Source organism: Wasmannia auropunctata, unplaced genomic scaffold, assembly GCF_000956235.1.
Source record: "Wasmannia auropunctata unplaced genomic scaffold, wasmannia.A_1.0 LD336040.1, whole genome shotgun sequence".
Classification (NCBI taxonomy): domain Eukaryota; kingdom Metazoa; phylum Arthropoda; class Insecta; order Hymenoptera; family Formicidae; genus Wasmannia; species Wasmannia auropunctata.
Window position 1 is genome coordinate 15117 of NW_012026850.1, and position 20980 is coordinate 36096.

General features: G+C 41.2%; 1 protein-coding gene across 1 annotated transcript in view; it reads right to left on the reverse strand.

Annotated features, from left to right (window-relative positions):
* Nucleotides 1–9454: 9454 nt before the first annotated feature.
* Nucleotides 9455–20980, reverse strand: part of LOC105451944 (thrombospondin-1-like) — a 202787-nt gene continuing 191261 nt past the window's right edge. Inside the window, exons 3-4 of the mRNA XM_011692677.1 lie at nucleotides 14494–14546; nucleotides 9455–9569 (exon numbers count right to left, since the gene is read on the reverse strand). Coding sequence (XP_011690979.1) covers nucleotides 9455–9569; nucleotides 14494–14546 — 168 coding nt within the window. The remainder of the gene's footprint in view (nucleotides 9570–14493; nucleotides 14547–20980) is intronic.

Consider the following 20980-nt stretch of genomic DNA (forward strand, 5'->3'; position numbering starts at 1 on the left):
TACTATGGGGGTCGACCATTCGCTTTTCGATGGTTCGATTATCCCCGCATCTAACATTTTATCTATTTCCTTGTAGATCGCCTCCTGCACCTTTGGCGAAACTGGATAATACCTCTGCTTAATGGGCGCGTGTCCCCCGACGTCAATACGATGTTCCGTCAAACTCGTCGTTCCCGGTCTTTCCGGATCGCCCGTTATTTCGGTTGCCAAAAATCTCTCTAATCGCGCCCTCTCACCGTCCGACAATTCTATTAATCCCCCCGTCTTCCCCCCTTCTTGTGGGGTCCGTAAACTACTCGACGCTCTCTCTAACGTGGTGCCGTCGGTCGCCTCCCCCTCCCCCGGAGGGGTCTCGCGGTTACACGAATATTCCAACGCGAGCATTTTCGGTGCGCTCTCCCCCTCGCGCTTCCCCGATACCGGCGTTTCGGCCGTCGCTGCCTCTCCCACCAGCGAAGCGGTGACTACGCTCGCTACGGAGTTCGGGGACTCCTCCTCAAACCGGTATCGCCGCGATGGATTGTCCTCGAAGATCCACGCTCTTTGTACAAAATTCACGACAATCCCGAAGGCCGCTAAAAAGTCCATGCCCAATATGCACGGCAAGGCCAACGTCGGCAACGAACACACGTGGAGATTGCGAGTTCTCCCACAAAGCGTCATCGGGATCTCGGTCTCTCCCCTCACCCGCGTTGTCTGATTCGTGGCGGTGGTCACGCGCGGACCGCTCCCTGAGCGAAACGAAAATCCGGCGCCCCTAAGCAAATCGACAGCTTCCGAGCCTAAGAAAGTGCGACTTGAGCCAGAATCCACCAAAGCGCGTAACTCCCGCCCCGACATCGCGACGCGCAAAAATAATAGAGAAGAGGAGCAGTTTGGCCCGAACGCGCTGTATGCCACCTCTTGCCCCGACGCGACCTCACCCTGAGGGGATTTTGGCGAAGGAGTCGAGTTACCCCCGGCTTTCGACTCCTTTACGCGTTTCCCGTACAATTCGGGCAGGTGCGCAGCGTGACTTCTGCCTTCCCGCATCGATAACAGTGCATCCGGGGCTTTCCCTTGCACTCCCGCGCGAAATGCCCTACCTCGTCGCAGTTCCAACATTTCCCGGGGTTCGCACGGGACGAGGGGGTGGCTGACGTTGACGCTTCCCCCGTGTTCGCGGTCATGGAGGTCGCGCCTCGGCCCGCGGGTTTCGCGTTTCTTCCCCTTGCGCGAGAGCCCGAGCTTACTGCCCCCTCCGAGACGCCGATAGCCGCCGCGGTCTCGCTTTTCTTATTTCGTCGCGCTTTCGGCTTGTATGCCAGATCGGGGAAAAGATCTTTCGGTTCGGCCGCGGGGCTCCTCTCGTCCTCGTAATCACCCTCCGCCTGTAAGGCGAACTCTTCGAGGGTGTCGAGGTCCACGGCAGTCCTTCCGTCCACGCGCGAGCGCAGCCGCGGGTGCATGTGACGGTGCGCGTAGGCCGCCTTTCTCGCGTCGGTCCACGGCGGCGATAACCGATTAAAAAGAGCGTTCAAACAGGTCAGGTAATCTAACACGGACTCGTCTTCCCCTTGCTTACGCCGCGTGATTTGCTCTAACAACGCGAATTGATAATCAGGGTCCCCGAAACGCTTAAGCCACGCCGTCGTAAAATCGTCCCACGTCTCGAATCGGTCGCGCTTCGCCCGAAACCAATGTAACGCGATGCCCGTGAGAAAGAGAGGGATGCATTGCAATACGTCCGCGTCCGCGGCCGGCACGATCCGGCGCCCCTCCTCGATCTGCAAGAGGAACGTTTCGGCCTCTTCCCCGCGAGTACCCGAAAACTTGAGATTCCACCCTCGCATTAACTTGTATACCGCGGCCGCCGAGTTTGTCCCCGTCCCGGTCGGTCGGGGTGGTTCTCCGCCCCGCGGCGGATTCGTCGTGCCCGCGCGCGGAAACTGCGGTCGGAGTCTCATCTCCTCGAAGGGGCTGTCCGGGCGAACCGGGCCCCCCTCGGGTAGCTCCAAATGCTCCGAGTCCGACATCTCCTCGGTTTCACGAATTCCCGCGCGCTCGAAAACACCACGCGTTGTTCGTACGCGACGCAACAACCGAAGTACTAAAACCGAATTCGATCCGTCCGTGGGTAAATTGTGTCGACGTAATTCGTTAACGAGTTGTTCGCGATCCGCCAAATAAACTCGTTCGTCGGGTGGGCTAAATTGGCTCATACGGTCGTCCGACACTATTTATCCGACACCCGGTATTTTCGACAAACACTTCCCCCCAAAACCACGCGTCGAAAACAGCTGAGCGAGCGTGCACGGCTTCAAGGTCGAAACAGACAAACAAGTGTGTCCGCGAAAGTATGTGCCTTCCCCCCCAAAATCACGCGCGCCTTTCGAGGAATCGAGCCCTCGCCACCAATTCCTACGACACTGCGAAATTCCACCGCGCTAAGGTATTCGCGTAAAAAAAAATTTTTAAGCGAAGGCTCTCACCAAAAGCAAGCGCACTTCCCGAATTCCCGGAAGCACATTCGCGAAAACCGTGGCAAAAGTACACGAGAAAAGCGATCAGCACAGAAAAAATATAAATTCAAACAACACATGCAAATATACTAACTACAGACAACAAACATAAATACAGAAAGACAGAATAAATTTCGTCAAGTTCCGAATTCTTTCGCCAAGCCACCATCCAATCACGAGCAAAGAAAAATTATTTTTCGCCCTTTAACTTAAGGGCCCCACGTTGGGCGCCAAATTTTGTCACGTGCTCCCGTGAAGTAAGTAATTCGCGCGAGCACGGATCAAACAAGATTGCGAAATCTCGGGCGATTCCGCGGAGGGGAGGTGACAGCCCTCCGGAATTGTGTCCCTCCGGCGACCGACGAGGAGCGGCAACGCGAAAAGCTGGGCGCCAGACGTGTTCTCGGTCACGTCACCCGCGAAACTTCGCGATTACTGAAATTCGTGCACGCGACGATACTTGACCCGTAAACGCCGCTCCCGATGTCGATCGCACGAGGGCCGGCCTGCTCCGCCTAACGGCAGAGGGGCAGGGCGAGGAAAAAGGGCGATGGGATGGCGCGGGGCAGGCGAAAGAATTCGCACTCCAACAGAGTAATAACAAAATAATAACAGATTTATTGGCCGCTCGGAACGGCAATAATAAACGGTGAAAAGAAAAGAAGCATAAAATAATAAAATCGTAAGAAAGTCGGTTCGGTGCGAATAGTACGGGACGCGATTAATCCCGCGCGCGGGGAGTCCGGCAGCGAGATACCACTCCCACGTAGCAAAAGAAAAAGACACGAAACCGACATAAACTTCGGCCGAAACGAAAAGAAACGCGCATGAGGCGCGACGGCGCGATAATACAACAAAGTACGGGGCTCGGTACGACGCGAGTACCGAGGTCTAACGACAACAGTTATTCCGCGAAAGTCAATCGTAAGTTGACGCGCCCGATACTTGTACGAAAAACGACGTGGACAGAAAATTAACACACCGATACGCACGGAAATCACGCGCAAGGCCACACCACAGCGCGACCTCGTGATTCCGCGTACTCACTCACACTTACGTTAACGCTCGCGCGCTCGGGCGCGAGGGCTTTGCGGCGAACTCGCGACGACAATCTCCGGGTGGCTCGACACGCGATTCGCGACACTCCCGATCGCTCACGGCCGAGTCTGTGAGAATCCTCGCACTTGAGGACGGACGCCGATACACCAAACCAAAGAGTATTACTCAGTACGCGTCGCCGAAGGGGCGCACGCGACGGGACTCTGACACGAAAATGGCGTTTCCGTCCGCAGAGTGCGAGCAAGATTCTCACTCAGCCCGGGGCTTTACACGAAAAAGAGGGTCACCTCACCGGCACTGTCTCCAACGCGGCTTCCTCGGCAGCGGGTCCGACAGCTCGCTCGTTCTCCCTCGTCCTCGCCAACACACTCTCTCGCTCTCTCACGCGGTCGCTCCGCGGGATCGCACGCACGCTCCGCTAGCTCGCACGCAAAAGCGACATCGATCGCGCTCGATCGCGGATCGATGCCTGCACCCCCAGTCCGGGGGTGCGCAATACATCGGCGCAGTCGGCCGCGGCCAATCGCGGCGCCGTGTGGGGTCCTGCCGTGGCACGGGCGCGATCAGGTGATGCGTCAGCTGGGCGCCTCGCGCCCGCGCGAGGTCGCCCCAAATCCGGGACTTGGCGGCGTGGACTCAGCTGGGCGCGTCCTTCGCCCTTGAATTCCGGGGCTATCTCTCCCCGGCAGCTCTCGGCGAAGTCCCCGGGCCCTGGGGAAATCGCCGGCCGTACCGCCCTTCGCGGGCCTCAGCCACAGTGCCCGCCGTCCCGGTCGCGCCCCTGGCGGCTCGCGTATCCTTGCGCGTGTTCGCGCGCTTGATCACCTGCCCGCCGCGTGCCCGGTGCGTGTCCCCGTTGCTCCGGCGCCAGTTCGCCCGCACTCCAACTCCTTCTCGCTGTCGGCCTTGACTTTCCTCGGCCGAGGCTCCGTTCGTCCGGTGAGGCGCCGCGGTACATGTAAGAGGTTCCAACAAAATCAGTAAACGATACGCGATTTAAATTCGGGCCTCCCGGAGATCTCGGTCTCGCTCTTAACGACGCGGCTGTCGGTCCGGCAAAAGGGGCGCGAACCCGCGCCTTGTGACGGCGGCGGGACGCTGCTCCGCTGCAGCGGACTGCGGCGTCACAATATATATAGATAGGACAACAAAACGGATCTCGGGAACGGACGATGTGAAAATGCACAGGCACGAATTACGAAATGAAATTTACAACGAGGCTATTAACGGACACGCGGAATACGGTCGCGCGATTATAAGCGTAATTGCTTTCTCGCGAATTAATAACGATAGGTCGTTAAACCTCTTGATTAGGGTTACCAGCCGATTTTCGTGACTGATATCGATTCTTCTAAGCACGCTCCCCTCTTTATTATACAATCCGTTCAAGTTAAATCGGGGCTGCGAACAGCGAAGAATATCGACTCGCGGGGAAGGGGAGGAGCGGGAGAAGGGAGTGAATATATCGATCGGGCAAGACACGAAGTCGAAGTGGAGCTGTTTAATATGTACAGCCCGCATTCTCTCCGAAACTTGCCCCAGATACGGATATATAGGTCGGGTCACCTGCATCTGTGCCGTATAACGTAACGGGAGGGATAACTCCGGCGCGGCGCGGCGGCGAGCGTGCGTATTGGTTTTAGCACACGCGATGCAGTGTACGCGTTTGCACACGAGAAACGCGCCTGCCGGCCGTTATGCGCCAATATCGAATTCATCGCGTATCCAATTTACATCTCTCGGTGCAACATTGATGGACCGCGGGGCGGATCATTCGCGGCCGCGGGTTGAAATATTTAAGAAGAGATTTCGCGACAATGAATGCGCGCTTAATTCGCGCAATCCGCGGCGCGATCTGCGTCTGCCATTATTGCTCGTCATCCGAGAGGCGGCCTTCGCATCGCCCCTCTCCACGGTACTTTCAGTAATCATTCGTAATGAGCGTAAAATAGCGATGTCACCCGTTTAAACGTGAACGCGCGATTGAACGCAATTAATAGCGCGAGAGTGGCCGAAGCTATAAATTGTACGCACACGCATCTATACGTGTACGTTCCGACAGACGCGCGCGATCACGTCGATGCTTCACCGCGTAGACGCGTTATTTTGAATTTTAGATATAGCCGCGATTTATAAGCGCCTGCGTCTCGACGTGCATGTAAAAGAATCCCCAAAAATAAAAAGGCCAGATAGATCCAAGATACATCCTATACATTTGCATAACGGAAAATCAATAGCGGTTTGCCACACCATTGCTTGGTAACATTCGCTTTGAATGCGCTAATATGTATAAAGCAAAACGCTGCTTTCCTTATACATTTCTGATATATTTCGCGTCACGTTAACGAATTGAATTTTCTATCATAGAAACTTTTCGTGGTTGACTTCGAGAATTCCCAAGATATTCCTTTAAGAAGATAATTAACTTCGTTGTTGGCTGCATCATTTGCCAAATCTTCTTCTGTCATGCATTTAGTAATCGCGCTACAAACATGTATAATATTATATTATTTTCTTCTTTTGCTTGCTCTATTTAATTTTAGATTTTATTTGTGTGGTGGAAATTTACTTTTTAAATAAATTTCCACCACACAATTTATTTTTTAAATAACTGCTTATTAAAATTTATTTAGAGCTATTTTTTTATTTTATCAATTTACGTACATGTTTGTTAACTCTTTATTTTAGAACAAATTTAATTATGACAAGATTTATTATACAATATATAGTATACAGCCTTGGCCAAAAATATTAGACACCTATGTTTTCATTTATGTATAGAATTCTTTTAGCCCGTACTATTTCCTATTAATTATATATGCTAGTTTAAAGAGTTCTTGAAATAAGAGATGCTTCACAGCACAAATGCTGTAAATCAATTTTTTAACTAAAACTTAATAATAGTTAATAAAATAACAATATTTTTTGCCAAAGCTTATTTTTGGCCAAGGCTGTATAAGATGAAGGTACAACGAAATTGAAAGAATTGGCCTTTCGCGTGATAGGGAAGATTGATCAGTCAGATACCGCAAAGTGATTTATTAAAAGTTTTATATCTTTACTATTGCAATTATGTTTTTTATGTAAAATTATAATTTATTTATCACATTAATAAAAATCAGGAGGCGGTAGAGTTACACTTGTACTACTCGGTCGTTGATTGTGACTTAATAGTGACAAGCACGTTATTCTTTTTCTTTCTCATTACAAACATCTTTTATTTTAAGGATTTCTACTTGGCTTTTTATTGTAAGTCTCTAGAAAATTTTTTATAAATTTTATCAATGATCCTATATTAATTTTAAGCATCATTTTGTTTCCTATTTCGCAGTTAATTTTTATTATTTTGATCTTTTTACTTGAGTCTTTATTAACTGATCTTCCACTCCGTTGGACTTTTTACTTACTTGACAAAGAAACTCCAAAATGATGAATTTAAACCGCATTATAACGGCGCATTATAACTCAAACCGCATTATAACTCAATATATTTTTGTATTTTAATACAATTTGACTCTGCGTCTGTATTATTCTCATTAATTTATTAATCCGAACGTGGCTGATGAAGATTAAGTTAAGTCGAAATATATATATCATATACAGCGTCAATCTACTTAATTCTTACTGATAATTTCATTATATTAATAAACGCTGTCCTCGTTTAAATAAGCTCGTTAGTTTGTTCCATTTCTAATTTCTGTTTGTAAATCTACCCTGCATATAAGACAGCTTGTGACAATTACCGGAATAAGCAATTGTGATATTGTAAACACTTTTAAATATTATTAATTATTTAAAAATTGTATTAAACTTTCGTAACGTAATAGTATTTACATATGTATATCATAATTAAATATCATATAGAGAAGAGAGGGTGAGATAAATGTGAAATACCATGCTATCTCGTATAGTTTGTGTTAAATTTTAGGGATGACCGTTAAAATTACTTCCTTACAGTCTATTTTAACATTGTAAAATGATTACTAGTTATTAGTGTTCACTGCGTTTTTATAAAAACTGAATTCCAATTTTGTAGATAACAAAAATTTTTACAGTAGGTGTATACTCGATCTTTATATAATTTGGAGAAATATGTTAGGTTAATGTAATATTAATTTTTTAACTTTAGTTTAGCTTGAAGGTCTTGAATGTGGCTTTCAAATATTGTAATTGAATTTAAAAATAAAAAATATTAAATAATTGAATTTAATGTGTGACATAATGTGTATGAATCCGACATATAAAGTTATATTATGTACGGGAAAGAGTCATGGGCACTTGTATTGCGAGCGTCGCAAGCGTCTCAAGAAGTCCCGTTTCCCATTCCTTGCACGTAATAAAAAGTAATGTTGGTGGAGTAAAGAAATTATTTTAAGAAATTATTTTTTAAACTAAAGAAGTTATTAAAAAAGAATTCTTTCTTGCAAGTAAAATATATTTTACAAAACGTTTATAAAATCTGTTTTGTGGTACTTATTAGTATGTAAGTTCTACAAAGGATTATTATGTGATTTTCTAAATAAAAGTGCCTTTTATGACATTAGTGGGTATAGTATGTCATGACTCTTATTTCACAAACGCGTCCTTTTTTCCCATTTCAGTAAATTATAAATTATGTTTGTTCCATATATACCCGATGAACTTCTACCTATAGAATGATTGGTATTTGGTGGAACTATGGTTATAAACAAACTTCAACTTTTATACGAATTGCGTTATCTACTGTTGAGTTATTTTAGAAAACAAAATAGAGTATTCCACTACCACTTCTCTTCTTTATAAAGAGAAACATAAATGTAATCAATTTTTTAATCTTTTATTATTTTAACGTAAATAAAAGTAGTAGAAAACATTATATAATAAAAAGATTGGAAAAAGAGATATCTATTTTTCTATATCTACTAGAAATGTAAATTATAATAAATATAACAAGCGACAGCTATAACAAATGTATAATTTACTTACAAGAGACATTCACAACTATCCGAAACTGATTTTCTTTGAAAAATGTTAAACACAAAAATCTAAGAGACACATATTTTTTAATACGTGCGAGATCTTATGTTTAGGGCGTAAAACGTTCCTTTGAAAAAAAATTTTTTAAACAAAAGTTATACGGTTTGAAGAGTACTTTCAAGTTGTAAAGAAAAAAAATTTTTATGTTCCTTGTTTAACAAAATATCCTCAATACCGCAAATAAAGACTCTTTTCTTTACAACTTGAAAGTATTCTTTAAACCGTACAATTTTTGTTTAAAAAATTTGTTTCTATCCGCGTTATATTTCTGATGATATTCGCCATGAAAGAGAAGAATCATTTTTTTCAAAGGGTGTTTCACCCCCTAAACATGAAATTTCCGCATGTATAAAAAAATATGCCTCTCTTAAATTTTTGTGTTAAACAATATATTTCAAGGAGAATCGAATCGGTTCCGGACGGTTGTGACACATTCCTTGTCAGTCACAACTACCCTCTCTCTGATATATTTTGTAATTGAGATTGTAATTTAAATAAAAATTTTTTAAAAATCAATATAAATAAAATAATTGATTGTGTGTTATAAAGTAAAGACTCCAAAGAAATGTTATAAATTATAACGTATAATAACAGATGGATTTAGAAATATTACAGATAATGTATATTTATTATTCCACTTTTGGTTCTAGAAAATAATAAATATTGTTTACCTTGAAAAATATATTACGCATTTCAAAACCGATCACTAAATTACTGATGTTATCTTTCCGAGACAGTGTCATATTTTTTGTACAATGCTATTGTCTTTCATTTCAGAAATATATTAAGTGTTAGAATCTGTCTCATGCAACAACTAATCCTGGTCTCCGCTATCTATATACGAAACAAGAGGCGATAAGTACTCAGGCAAATTAGACTCAGGAAATACTCACCTCCGGATTGCAGATTTTATATCTGGTGGTCCAGATCTTCCCCTTGCACGGTCTACGCCTGCATCGACGTTGCTGCCGCGAGATTCCGCCACCGCACGTCCTGAAAGAGCGAATAGCGGGAAATTTATACATCAAATTAAGTACAATGAGAACTTTTTTTCGAGCGCGCCGGTTTCGACCGGATGTCTTTCTCGGACACGCTTATTCAATGAACACTTCATAATCAAGGCGCGCTGAAATCGTCAAGAGTTTAATTGCATTTCACCACTGCGTGCCGTCGCGCGCGACGCAGTTAGTTAATTCAATTTACTACTTCACGCTAATTTCATGAGCGATCTTTATTCGCCGGAGAGAAATTGCATTACCTCAACAAGTATTATATAAGTTGGCTCCCGCCCGGGAGCGCAAATATATTCGCGCACTTAAATAGAAAAGTGTCATTTACGATATGAAGTGTTCTTGCGAATTATGATCATATGTAAGTGCCCTCTGTTCAAACAACATTAAATATTTTGCTTGAAGTGGAGCTCACTCGAGATTTTTGTGAGTTATTCGTAAATAATTTTCTTTTTGTAAAATTTTTACTAGATTTTAAATCAATTCACGACTGTAACTTTATTTTCGTACCTGACGAGATTTTTGTGAGTTATTTTTCGCAAGTAACCTTTTGTCAAATTTTGTATTACATTTTTAATCAAATTGTGACTGTAACTTCATTTTCGTATCAATATGTGAAGTTTGAGAGAAGACGCGATGAATAGATATTTTCTTCGGAATTATTCTTTTTAGATTATTTCTTTAAGAAAATACTTTCGGGATTCTCTGAGAAAGCTTCAAATAGAATTATAATTTATAGAAGAAACAGTTAAAATGTCAGGAAATTTATAGAAACGACATGTGATTCGAGAGATAAAGGAAAATGAAGCTAATAGAGAACGATCATTAAATATGAAGAAATGAGTGTAAACTAACCGAGTACCCTTAATATAGTGGTACGCAAATAATATCAATGGTTACAAAGTAAGTTTGTACTCTTTAATTATATATCTATTGCTCGCTTTTTTCTCTCTTTCCTTCCCTCTCAATTTCCAGCTACATATGTATACGAATCTTTTGCTCGTACGTCGAAACGAGCATCGTATTAGCTCGACTATTTATACATTAGCAGTCATCGTTATTAAATGGTCTGCCGATTGAATTGATCATCGACTTGGCTCCAATTTTAGAGAAGTCGGCATCGATTGCATTATTCTACACGGATAGTAATTATCTGCTTTGAACAATAACCGACGCACAAACAATTAGTTAATTGGAATAATAATACGTAGCATACATTATGCGTACAGATTAATCCCAATTACGAAGCTTTGTAATTACGTAAATAATATTGCGGATGGGGGTTAATTTTTAAATTGTCCGTAAATAATACACACGATGCGCAGTGTATAAGCCTATTCTCTATTATTCGCGGTCCTATTAATTTTGCAGCACTAATTGAATTACGTAAAGACGTAATGTTATTACATAGTCACAGCTCCTACGGGCTGTATTATTGTTTACGACAATAAACAAGCTCGTATCGTGACGTAATTCATCGGTCGCGGTAACAACAATAATTATTATTACGAGTGTTGCACTTAGCTAATTAAAAATTATTTAGATGTAGATTAGATAAGTTATATGTAAATATATCTTAGATAAAAGATGGAAATATAAATAGTTTCATCTAGACAACATTAAGATAATATATCACTTTTAAGTAAAAAAAGGATATAAAAAAATATGTTCATATTTTTATTTAAAAATTTTTATTTTTTTAGAAATAAGAGTTTTTTTAATGTTTCATCTGATAAACAATTTTTACATTAATTTGTTGTCCACAACTAAACCGGCATCGATGATGACAATAATGTATATATATATTTTATATGTAGATAATATTATATGTACATATTATACATATATTGTACATATACATATATATATATATTTATATATATAATTTTCTTTAAATATAATGTATAATAATGTATATATATGTATATACAGGGTGTCCCACCTCTACCGGATTTCCTTTTAAGAACGTGTTCCTAAGATAATTTTAAGACGAAAATCCTAATACAAAAATGTCGAGGCTATAATGCTTTTCAAATTATAAAGGACTTAAGTTAACCAATATTATCGGCTGAAATTCGCGCGCTCATGCACGGCACATCCGATGGCTCTTTTTTTACATATCAATACACGAAACTAACTTCGTGACTAACTAATGACTATAACTAACTTAATAAATAATACTTAAACTTTATAGGAACAACATTATGTTAATAAATTTAAATAATAAGTTAGTTTAAATATTAAGTTAAAGTATAAAATTTAAAAATTTACGATATTTTGCCTATACGAGCCTATGCCGTTATCGGGGCGTGAAAAAATAAAGAATTTCAATTTAAATCATAAAATAAAATTAATAATAATCTATTAGTACATAATTACGCACGATACATTATAAAAAATTGTCTTATTTATATTATGTTTCCTATTGCAGCGTTAGAACTGTTGTAATTTTATTTTATAATTTAAATTAAAATTCTTTATTTATTCACGCCCCGATAACGGCGTAGGCAAAATATCGTGAATTTTTGAATTATTTAGGGCTATAGTATACTTTTCTATAAAGTTTAAGTATTATTTATTAAGTCAGTTATAGTCATTAGGTTAGTTAGTCATGAAGTTAGTTTCGTGTATTGATATGTAAAAAAAAGAGCCATCGTAATGTGCCGTGCCTGAGTGCGCGAATTTCAGCCGCTAATATTGGTTAACTTAAATCGTTTATAATTTAAAAAGTATTATAGCCTCGACATTTTTGTATTAGGATTTTCGTCTCAAAATTATCTCAGGAACACATTCTTAAAAGGAAATCCGGTAGAGGTGAGACACCCTAATATATATAATATAAAAAATGGTAGAGGACTTTTCGATTCAGTTTAGTCCGTTCAACCTACCTATGAACGGTGATACACCTATTATGAGACACCCTGTATACAAATTTTTTTTAAATATAATGTATAATAATGTGTGTGTATATATATATATATATATATATATACACATATTATTATACATTATATTTAAAGAAAATTTGTTTGACGTGAGAATATAAAGCAAAAATATCTAATTTTTTAGATTTAGATTCTATAAATATGAAAATACTTTAATATTACTGCTGATCACTGGTTATGCCAAATTACAAATCTTGCTTTTCTTAATCCATGTCACAAAAATATCCTCTTGTCCGCTACTCTTAAAAATTGACTTATCCTGAGTTTATCTTTGGAATAAAAATTTTCTGTTTCTTTTAAAAATAGTTTTTTACATAAGTCCATGTAACATTCTGGCACCCAATTTGATTTAAATCTAGGCAATGAGATACATCATATTAATATAAATAATTTGCAAAAGATAACGCTTAATTCTTTTATCTAAGATAAAGATAAAGAACATATATTTTAATAATCTAGATAAAGATAAGATAAAGCCATTTCTTCATCTAGATTATTATCTAAATAATGTTATATTGATAAGTACAAACACTGATTATTACACATCCTGTTAGTTTTTGTGAAATCAGAAATTGTAATAGAGACGAAAGCTCGTATGAAGGTATACGTGCAGATGGTGTAAGAAACATCAATAAGTAGAGTGCTGTAGATCACACAATAAGCTTTGCCGACCAAGTGCAGTTCGCAAGTTGTAAGTGCCATAAATTGCTACGTCTCCCAGTTCTGGCCACTTCTGTATAACTGAAAAACGAGCGCGCGCGGGGTGAGTTGAGAACAAACTTATTGCCGGTTGGTGGCCGCCAAAATGAGTTCCGGGGACGCTTAACATTCCGGCTGTGTTACCGGTAGGACTCAATATTAGAACCGCACGAAACAGGCGATGAGAAATCGCGGGATTGGATCATGCCTTGCATGCGGAGGAGGAGGAGGCTACCACCCCGCGCCGTGCCGAGATCGCGCCCTTTTGTCGCGCGCGACTGCCAAACAATATGTGTGCGCCGGATGTGCCGTTCTCCGTGTCCGCAGAGTTTGTTCTACGAGTATGATTTCTTCATCGAGAAGTAAAAACTCTGCTCTGTCTCGCGTGTGTATATATGGACGTGCATATTATTACAAAACACGTTACCACCAAAAAAACATTGGAATAAACATGGCGGGAAAAGTTAAACATAAAAGTTCTCGAGTAAGAATCGTTTCTCGTATTTTCTTCACGAAACACAAATGTTCTCCTCCAATTTTAATAAGTTTCGGATATGTTAAAATATAGACGAAAATAAGAGATGTATATTTTTGTGTTTTCCTGCAAGGAGAAAATTCGGCGATAAAATCTTCCCTTGAAAAAATCGTAATTTTAAATATCGTCTGTTAAAGATATGAAAAAATATTGCAAATAAAAGTTGCAATTTCAAACCTGCTTTACAACATTTGAATTTTTTAAAGTTAAAGGCAGAAACGGAGTATTGATTGAAAAATATTATATTTTTAAAAATTAAAATGTATGCACCATAAAATTATAAAAACGTACTTGACATTGTAAAACTTTTATTTACAATATTTTTTTATGTCTTTGACGATTTAGATGATATTTTTTAAGAAACCGATTTTCTTCAAAGAAAAATTTCACCATTTTAATATGCGAGAAAGCACTTATAAAAAATACGTGTCTTATTTTTGTGTCTTTTAACGTATCTTATTAACAAAGCATTAAAATCGAAGGGGGATATGGGATTATGGGGGGGACTTGGGGTTATGTTTCCTTGTTGTGTTTGTCTTCTCAAACTAAACATGGAATTAAAGCAAATGCCACTCGTTGCATTTGCCGTAACCCACCTTTACTAAGATAAAGAAACAAATAATTAAATAGTACTTATATAGACATACAGATAAAATGAAATTTATTGGTACACACTTTAGAAATTAAAAAAAAACATTTACGTCGTAAATTCGCAATTGATGACTTACCTTGTACATGGAGACCACTTCGACCACGGTGACCATTCTCCCCAACCGGCATTCTGAAATATGAAAGAAAAATTAGATTCGGATTATTGTATGTCGAGAATGTAAATACAGGAAAAGGGACAAAAATAAAGTTAAATTAAATAACGGATATTAATTATTAAATTATGGAATAATTTCGCGTGGGAATATGTGTCCTGAAAGTCTACTTTTACTCGTCTAAAACGTACATTATGTCTTAGTCATTAGTACGCTCATTTTCGCGCGACCTCGATTATCTCGACTGTCTCAATGCATATTTAAAGCGATTTTTCTCTATAACGACGTTTTGTCTACGAGACATTATTCCGCGGGCTTGACTTGTCTTCCAACGCACCGTGCCATTGCCCTCCCCATTACAACCCGCTGTCCCCTATTGTCAGACTTTTATTTCGCTCGTAAATGTGTCATCCGAGCCGACTACTAGCAGTAATCGGCGTCTGTAATGGTCCTCTCTCTTTTTCTCTCTCTCTCTCTCTCTCTCTCTCTGCAACGCGCTTCAGACGCCGTGACGCCTATGCGGATCGATCGCCTCATTCTGGCCAGTAAGTTTGCGAATAAACCGTGATAAAAATTTAACCAGCAACGAACAGTAAACGATCGTCGAAATTCCCGGCACGTTTTCCGCGAACCAAGCAGATTTCAAAAATTCACTTTTTGCCACGTGGTCCGAGAACCGTCGTGGCGAATTCGCGTCCCAGTATTTTATAATAAGCAATCGATATAGCACGCACGTGCTGATCACTATTTAAAAAATTATAGAGACAGAACGTAAAAATTTAATGAAGGGAGAGAAGCCTGACTTTTTTTTATCGATACATGACATTATAAATATATACATATTATTTTACCACTTTCAGATAAATTTCTAGTGTCAACCTTTTTTTATTGTTTTCTAAGAAGGTAATTTTACTGTTATAGAGATGGATCATAAAGATTTAATAAGAAGAGAGAGGCTCGATTTTTTTTTATCAATACATGATGTTACAAATATATATTATATATTACTTTACCACTTTCAGCCTACATTTCTAATGTCAATATATATATTATACATTTAAAAATTGTTACGGTATATTTATGTGAAAATTTTTAGATTATTTATTGAAAGTAAATAATAATACTTCTATATTTTTGAAGTAAAATTAAGAGCATAAACAGTATATTTATCGTAAAGAATATGCGAACGGATGTATTAACATGTAAATGTATAATATCTAATTCACATTTCTCACTTTTTCCACGTTCGAGACTGTTAACGTCCTCATGCACGAGATATGTCGTGAGCGAGCTAAAAATTTTCAAATTTATAGAAGGCTATATCAACCGCGGGATCGTTAACGTATTCCCTCTCGAAACAGCGATATGAGCGGGAATATTTCTTTCGATCGATCATCCCCGCCTTGCGCCCGTTCTTTTACCTAAAGTCTCTGATAATGAGCCGTTGTATCAGTTTTTTTCTTTTTACCGAGAAAAGGGATAACGACGGCGAGAACAATTAATCCTTTTTATCCGAGAACTCTATCCCTCCCCTCCCCCTCCTTCTCCTCTATCCACGTCCTGCTGGCTCTTGTTGCACTATCACACACGGAAAGAACGAGAGAGCATTTCGATGTGTTACGTTAACGGTTGCCGGCACTCTTCATGAACTGCGGTGAAATTTATTTTCACGGCGCTTCCTTCTGTTTCAGCCGTTTGCTCTTCTTTCACTATCCCTTTCGTTTTGCGCTTACGCTCGTGCTTTTCAACGGAATGTTGGGCTACTGGAGGCTAAAGTGATGGATAAGAGCGAAAGAGTGGATGGAAGGCAAAAGGGCAGAATGACGATAAGAAGAGGAAGAGAAAAAGGAAAAGAGAAAGGAGGAGAGAGGCGGAAGGTAAAGAGAGAAAGAGAGAGAGAGAGAGAGAGACGTACGGACAGCAGCCAGAAGGAAACGTGGAATCGTTTTGGCGGAAAAAGCCAGAAAGCTTTTAACGTGATTCCGCCGTCGGTTGTTTTATTCGGAATTCCGCACGATGAATAATGTCGGTGAGAGCCGAACGAGCCACGATCATCGTAGGAAATTATTGACGCATCGATCTCACGGGAGCCGCTCCGGTGTGTAGCACACCGCCGCCCGCACGCTACACGAATCACTTTCAAAATGCAGACCCATCGTCCGATATCCCGTTTATCTCCGCCGGCTCGCAGACACGCGGTACGTTTCATCTAGCTGCGATCGAATAGTCGCGCGCTCCTGATGATCGATTCGCGGCGAAGTAACAACGATCTCGTGCTGGAAGCTGCCGTGTTGCGACTCCGTGCATTGTTTCCCTTTTGTAAAAAAAGCTGCAGTTATCATCGCAAGCGAGATCGCTTAAAAACAAATTGGCTTGACTTTTGCGCAGCCACGCGTATATAATTGTCAGTACAATCTCCGATAAAATAAAAGAGATGATATAATAGATAATAGAAGCAGAAGAGAAAGAGTAATGACAAGTGAAATGAGATGTAAAAGCTTTAAAATGAAAGGGGCTTGTATAGTGTAGTCAAATCTGACTTGAAACACCTTTGGAAACACTTTTGTATAAAAGTTTGGCAAATTTCAACGCGAATACAAATAACGTCTTTGCGTGAATGGAGAAAGAGGCAATACCGATATCAACGGCGTTGTCTCGAAAGGGCGTCTGCAATGCGGCGTTCCGGCGCGGGCGGCGCGGCGGCGGCGCCGTTGCGAACCCGGGATGTCATCGCAGGTTACGACATGATACAACGATACATCAATACGTAGGATATTTATTCTCCGCCACTCGGGTTTCCTCCGGACAGTGAACATCGGTGAACGTTAGATATCGCGGAAATTTCAGTCGAGTACGACGTTGCACACTTCCTCCGCGCAGTATACACATTTCGTATTGAAGCGGTCTGAATTTTACATGTTCCTAAGGTGTACGGCAGAGGAAAAGATTATTCTCCTGAAAATTAAAGAAAGACGTATTTTCAGCGATGCAACTCAATCTTAAGTAACAACAGCGCTAATAATAAACGAGTAGGAGAGAACGGAATGCACTTGATTTAAAATAATCATGGAACGGCGAGCCTTCGGAGAATGTGCTGCAGTTGTGATAAATGTACTACGGGGCTGCTCAGGATATTTTTGTTGTAAACTGAACTGCGCTTCCGCTACTGAAACTCGCTGGGGCGGAGCTTCACGCGCGAGCAGGGGGGGGGGAGGGGGAAACGAGAATGATAATCAGGCACATAGTGTACATATTTCGTGAAACGACTCGTCAATTATAATCCTGACATCGTCGTCGTGGGACGTAATGAGCTCCACGAGAGAGAGGGATTAAAATGAGAATTTAAATGACCGCTTCCGATTCCGCATGTCCTCGTCATCATCTGGAATTGCGATCTCTCGCAAATTGGCATCGCGAGAAGGGAGCAGGGGAAGGAGGGGGGGGGGAAAGGGAGAGAGCCACTGATAGCCCCGATAGGCGATCTCTCATTCCGCAATGCGGGCTTTCGCCCGTTGCCCTATATAGGCACGGCACTGGCCCAGTCGCTGTACCACTCTAATTTGGCACTTTTATACTCCCCCGGGAGGGTTGATCGTCGGCAGGATAAATCTCGCTCAGAGACCGGGGGCTTTTATATACGGTCACGTCCCACAAAGGACGTCCTTTTCCATAATTCCATCGGTGCCGGCGGTGATTACAGACGCGGCGAAATATGTAAATTGAGCGTGAAAGCGAGCGATAGCCACGAATGCGAAATGAATGCGACGATGAAAATGTTAATATCCATTGTACGATTCTTAAATGCGACGCGAAAAAATACGAAAAATACGGCGCGACAGTGGTGAATAGTGTGTAATTGAGTGAAATGGCAAATTACACGAAGCGAAAGATCGTCAACTGGATCATCACTGATATCTTGCAATAAACGTTATGTAATGTTATTAATAACTGTCGTTTTAACAATCTAAAAACTGATAACTGATCTTTTCTTCCATAAATAATTTTCTCTTTAATCAAAAGTAATAAATCTCAACTGCACGAAAAGAACAATTTTACTGAAGTACCTAAAAGCTCAATTGCATACAGATCTGAAAATAATTTTCTTGAATTATCAAAATAATTATGCAGGACGTTCAAGCGTAATGAGCGATGGCGCAAAAAGTTTTTGATGTTCTAGCAATCAGCTTGAGAGCGCCTTACATAATTATTTTAGTCCAACAAAATTATTTTCGGATCCGTATATCTGGTTAAATTTCTGGATACTTCAGCAGAACCATTCTTTTTGTACGGAATCGTAAATTCAGCGCATCCTCAATGCCTTTTCCAGTTACATAAACATATTACGCCCGGCTATGTAAACACGTGTGTACGTATGTATATCGTGGGGAAGGGGGGGGGGGCTAGCAGAGGAAACAGAGAAAGGCAAAGAAAATCAGACTGGCACGACGGAAGGAGGACGAAACGAGAGAGGAAGAAGAGACGAGAGGCTGCTGGAGAGTAACAGGCTCACTATTCCCAATTCCCATCCAATCCAAAATCAATCTTAGTTCGTACTCTTAGACGAACTGGGAGTGAGATTCTAAAGGGATCGGTGAGAAGAGAGGATAAAGGGGGGTGAACGGAAGGAAGGGGGAAGGGTGGGGGAGAGGGGAGGGTGGACCGATCACTTTTAAGCAGCGTTGTGCAAGTCTGCATTATTCAAACTCTATCGTCGAACTAGGCGAACCCCCGCGAGTGCCCTTCAAGGAGCCCACCCTTCTGTCTTTTCTCCCCGACGCGCCAAACTCTTCGTCCCAACGTTTCACCTTTTCTCGTCGACGTTTCATCCATTATCGTCCTCGGTGATCCACGGGAACGTTCCGTGGATCATCGCCGTCGCGCTTCCATTTTTTTTTCGACAGCAGCGGTTTTCTTCAAAGCAGCTGCTTCGGTTCCGATATCTCACAACTAAACGCCCCTTTATTTATTCTATCCCTATTCAAACTTTAATTTCGATTTGCCTTTGATAACCTACGTGTATTTCTTTCGCAAATCTAATTTTATATGAAATAAAAGACATGAAAAGAAAGCTCATTCATGTATTTTACGTTCAATGGAAAATTGCTCAGATAAAAAAAAACAAATAAATTAAATATCTTATTAAGTGTTTTGTTAAAATTTCACAAAAAAATCCAAAAAATGATTTAAAAGTAAATCGGTACATTGTAACGTAAAACAAGCTATTCAAAATACTTGACGTTATTCGATGGTGATGGAAGGAAATACAAATAAATGTGCATGCAGAGAAAACGTGTTAAAATAAAAAATTATTTTTGCTTTGTTAGACTTGTAACATTAAAAACAGTGCCTGTGTACCTTTACATAAAATATATAAAAAACAAAATATTTTATATATTAAGGTGTAACAAATATTTTGATAAAATTTGTTTCAATAATAGATTTCGTTTTTCTATTTATTTCTTTATAGCTACCTATATCGAACATTCTTTTTCCGCGCGGATGTCTTCGACTGTTTCCTCGAGTCGTTCATTTGCTTCTTCAGTCATTTCCCAATGACATTTGAATTGGTTTATGCCGCTGCTGACGTCAAATGTCTACCGTCAATACTCGTAGGAATCCACGGGTAATAGGAAACGCTTTTCTCGTTTCCTCCTTAAAGGACTCAACGAGATATTCACGGATTTCGGTTTTGGCGCACTTGATTTTCTCAAGGCATACACCCTTCGATGTCGGTCACCTTTCATCGAGCGCCAACTCGCGCGCAACTCGCGCGCAACTCACGCGCATCTGCAGTTTTCTCGGCGCGAGCGTTTCTACAGCTCTCTTCGCTGAGGAAGCCTCTTGATTTTCTCAATTTCGGACGCTACGTAAACACCCCCCGGAAACAACCGTAAACAGCCGTAAACTCCCCGGCTGCGCCGTGCCGCTCTCTCCACCGTTTTCCGCCTCCGTAATCCTCGCGTATAGGTACCCGCGCGCGACCCAGTCTCTTAATTTCTCTAGCCCTGAGAGCGCAACGCAAACAAGGCTGCGCGTATAAACTCCCTCATATACACACGCGTATATGCAAGAGCGTCGCATAATGAATGCCTCGGCGCCTTTCGCGCCCATCATTTTACACGGGAGGTGTTGGAGTGCATCGAGCTCGTTGCGTCTTCTGCGCGATGACGATGTATGACGGTCGCCCGTGACGTTGCTACGCCTGAGCGAGAGCGTTTAAGCACGTACCCTCGTTTGACGCGTCTTTAAGGCGGAGACAGTTTAGGTCTAAGTTTGACTTACTGTTGGTATAAATTGAGAAGTTTCGTACGGCTTTTCGTACGGAATTTTTAGCAGCTCGGTACTATTTCTCGAGAGAATATATGGCACGCAAACACCAATTTTTTATTATACAACAATACGAATCATTATATCAATTAATTGCGGCATTTTGAAATAAAAAGTTTTTTTT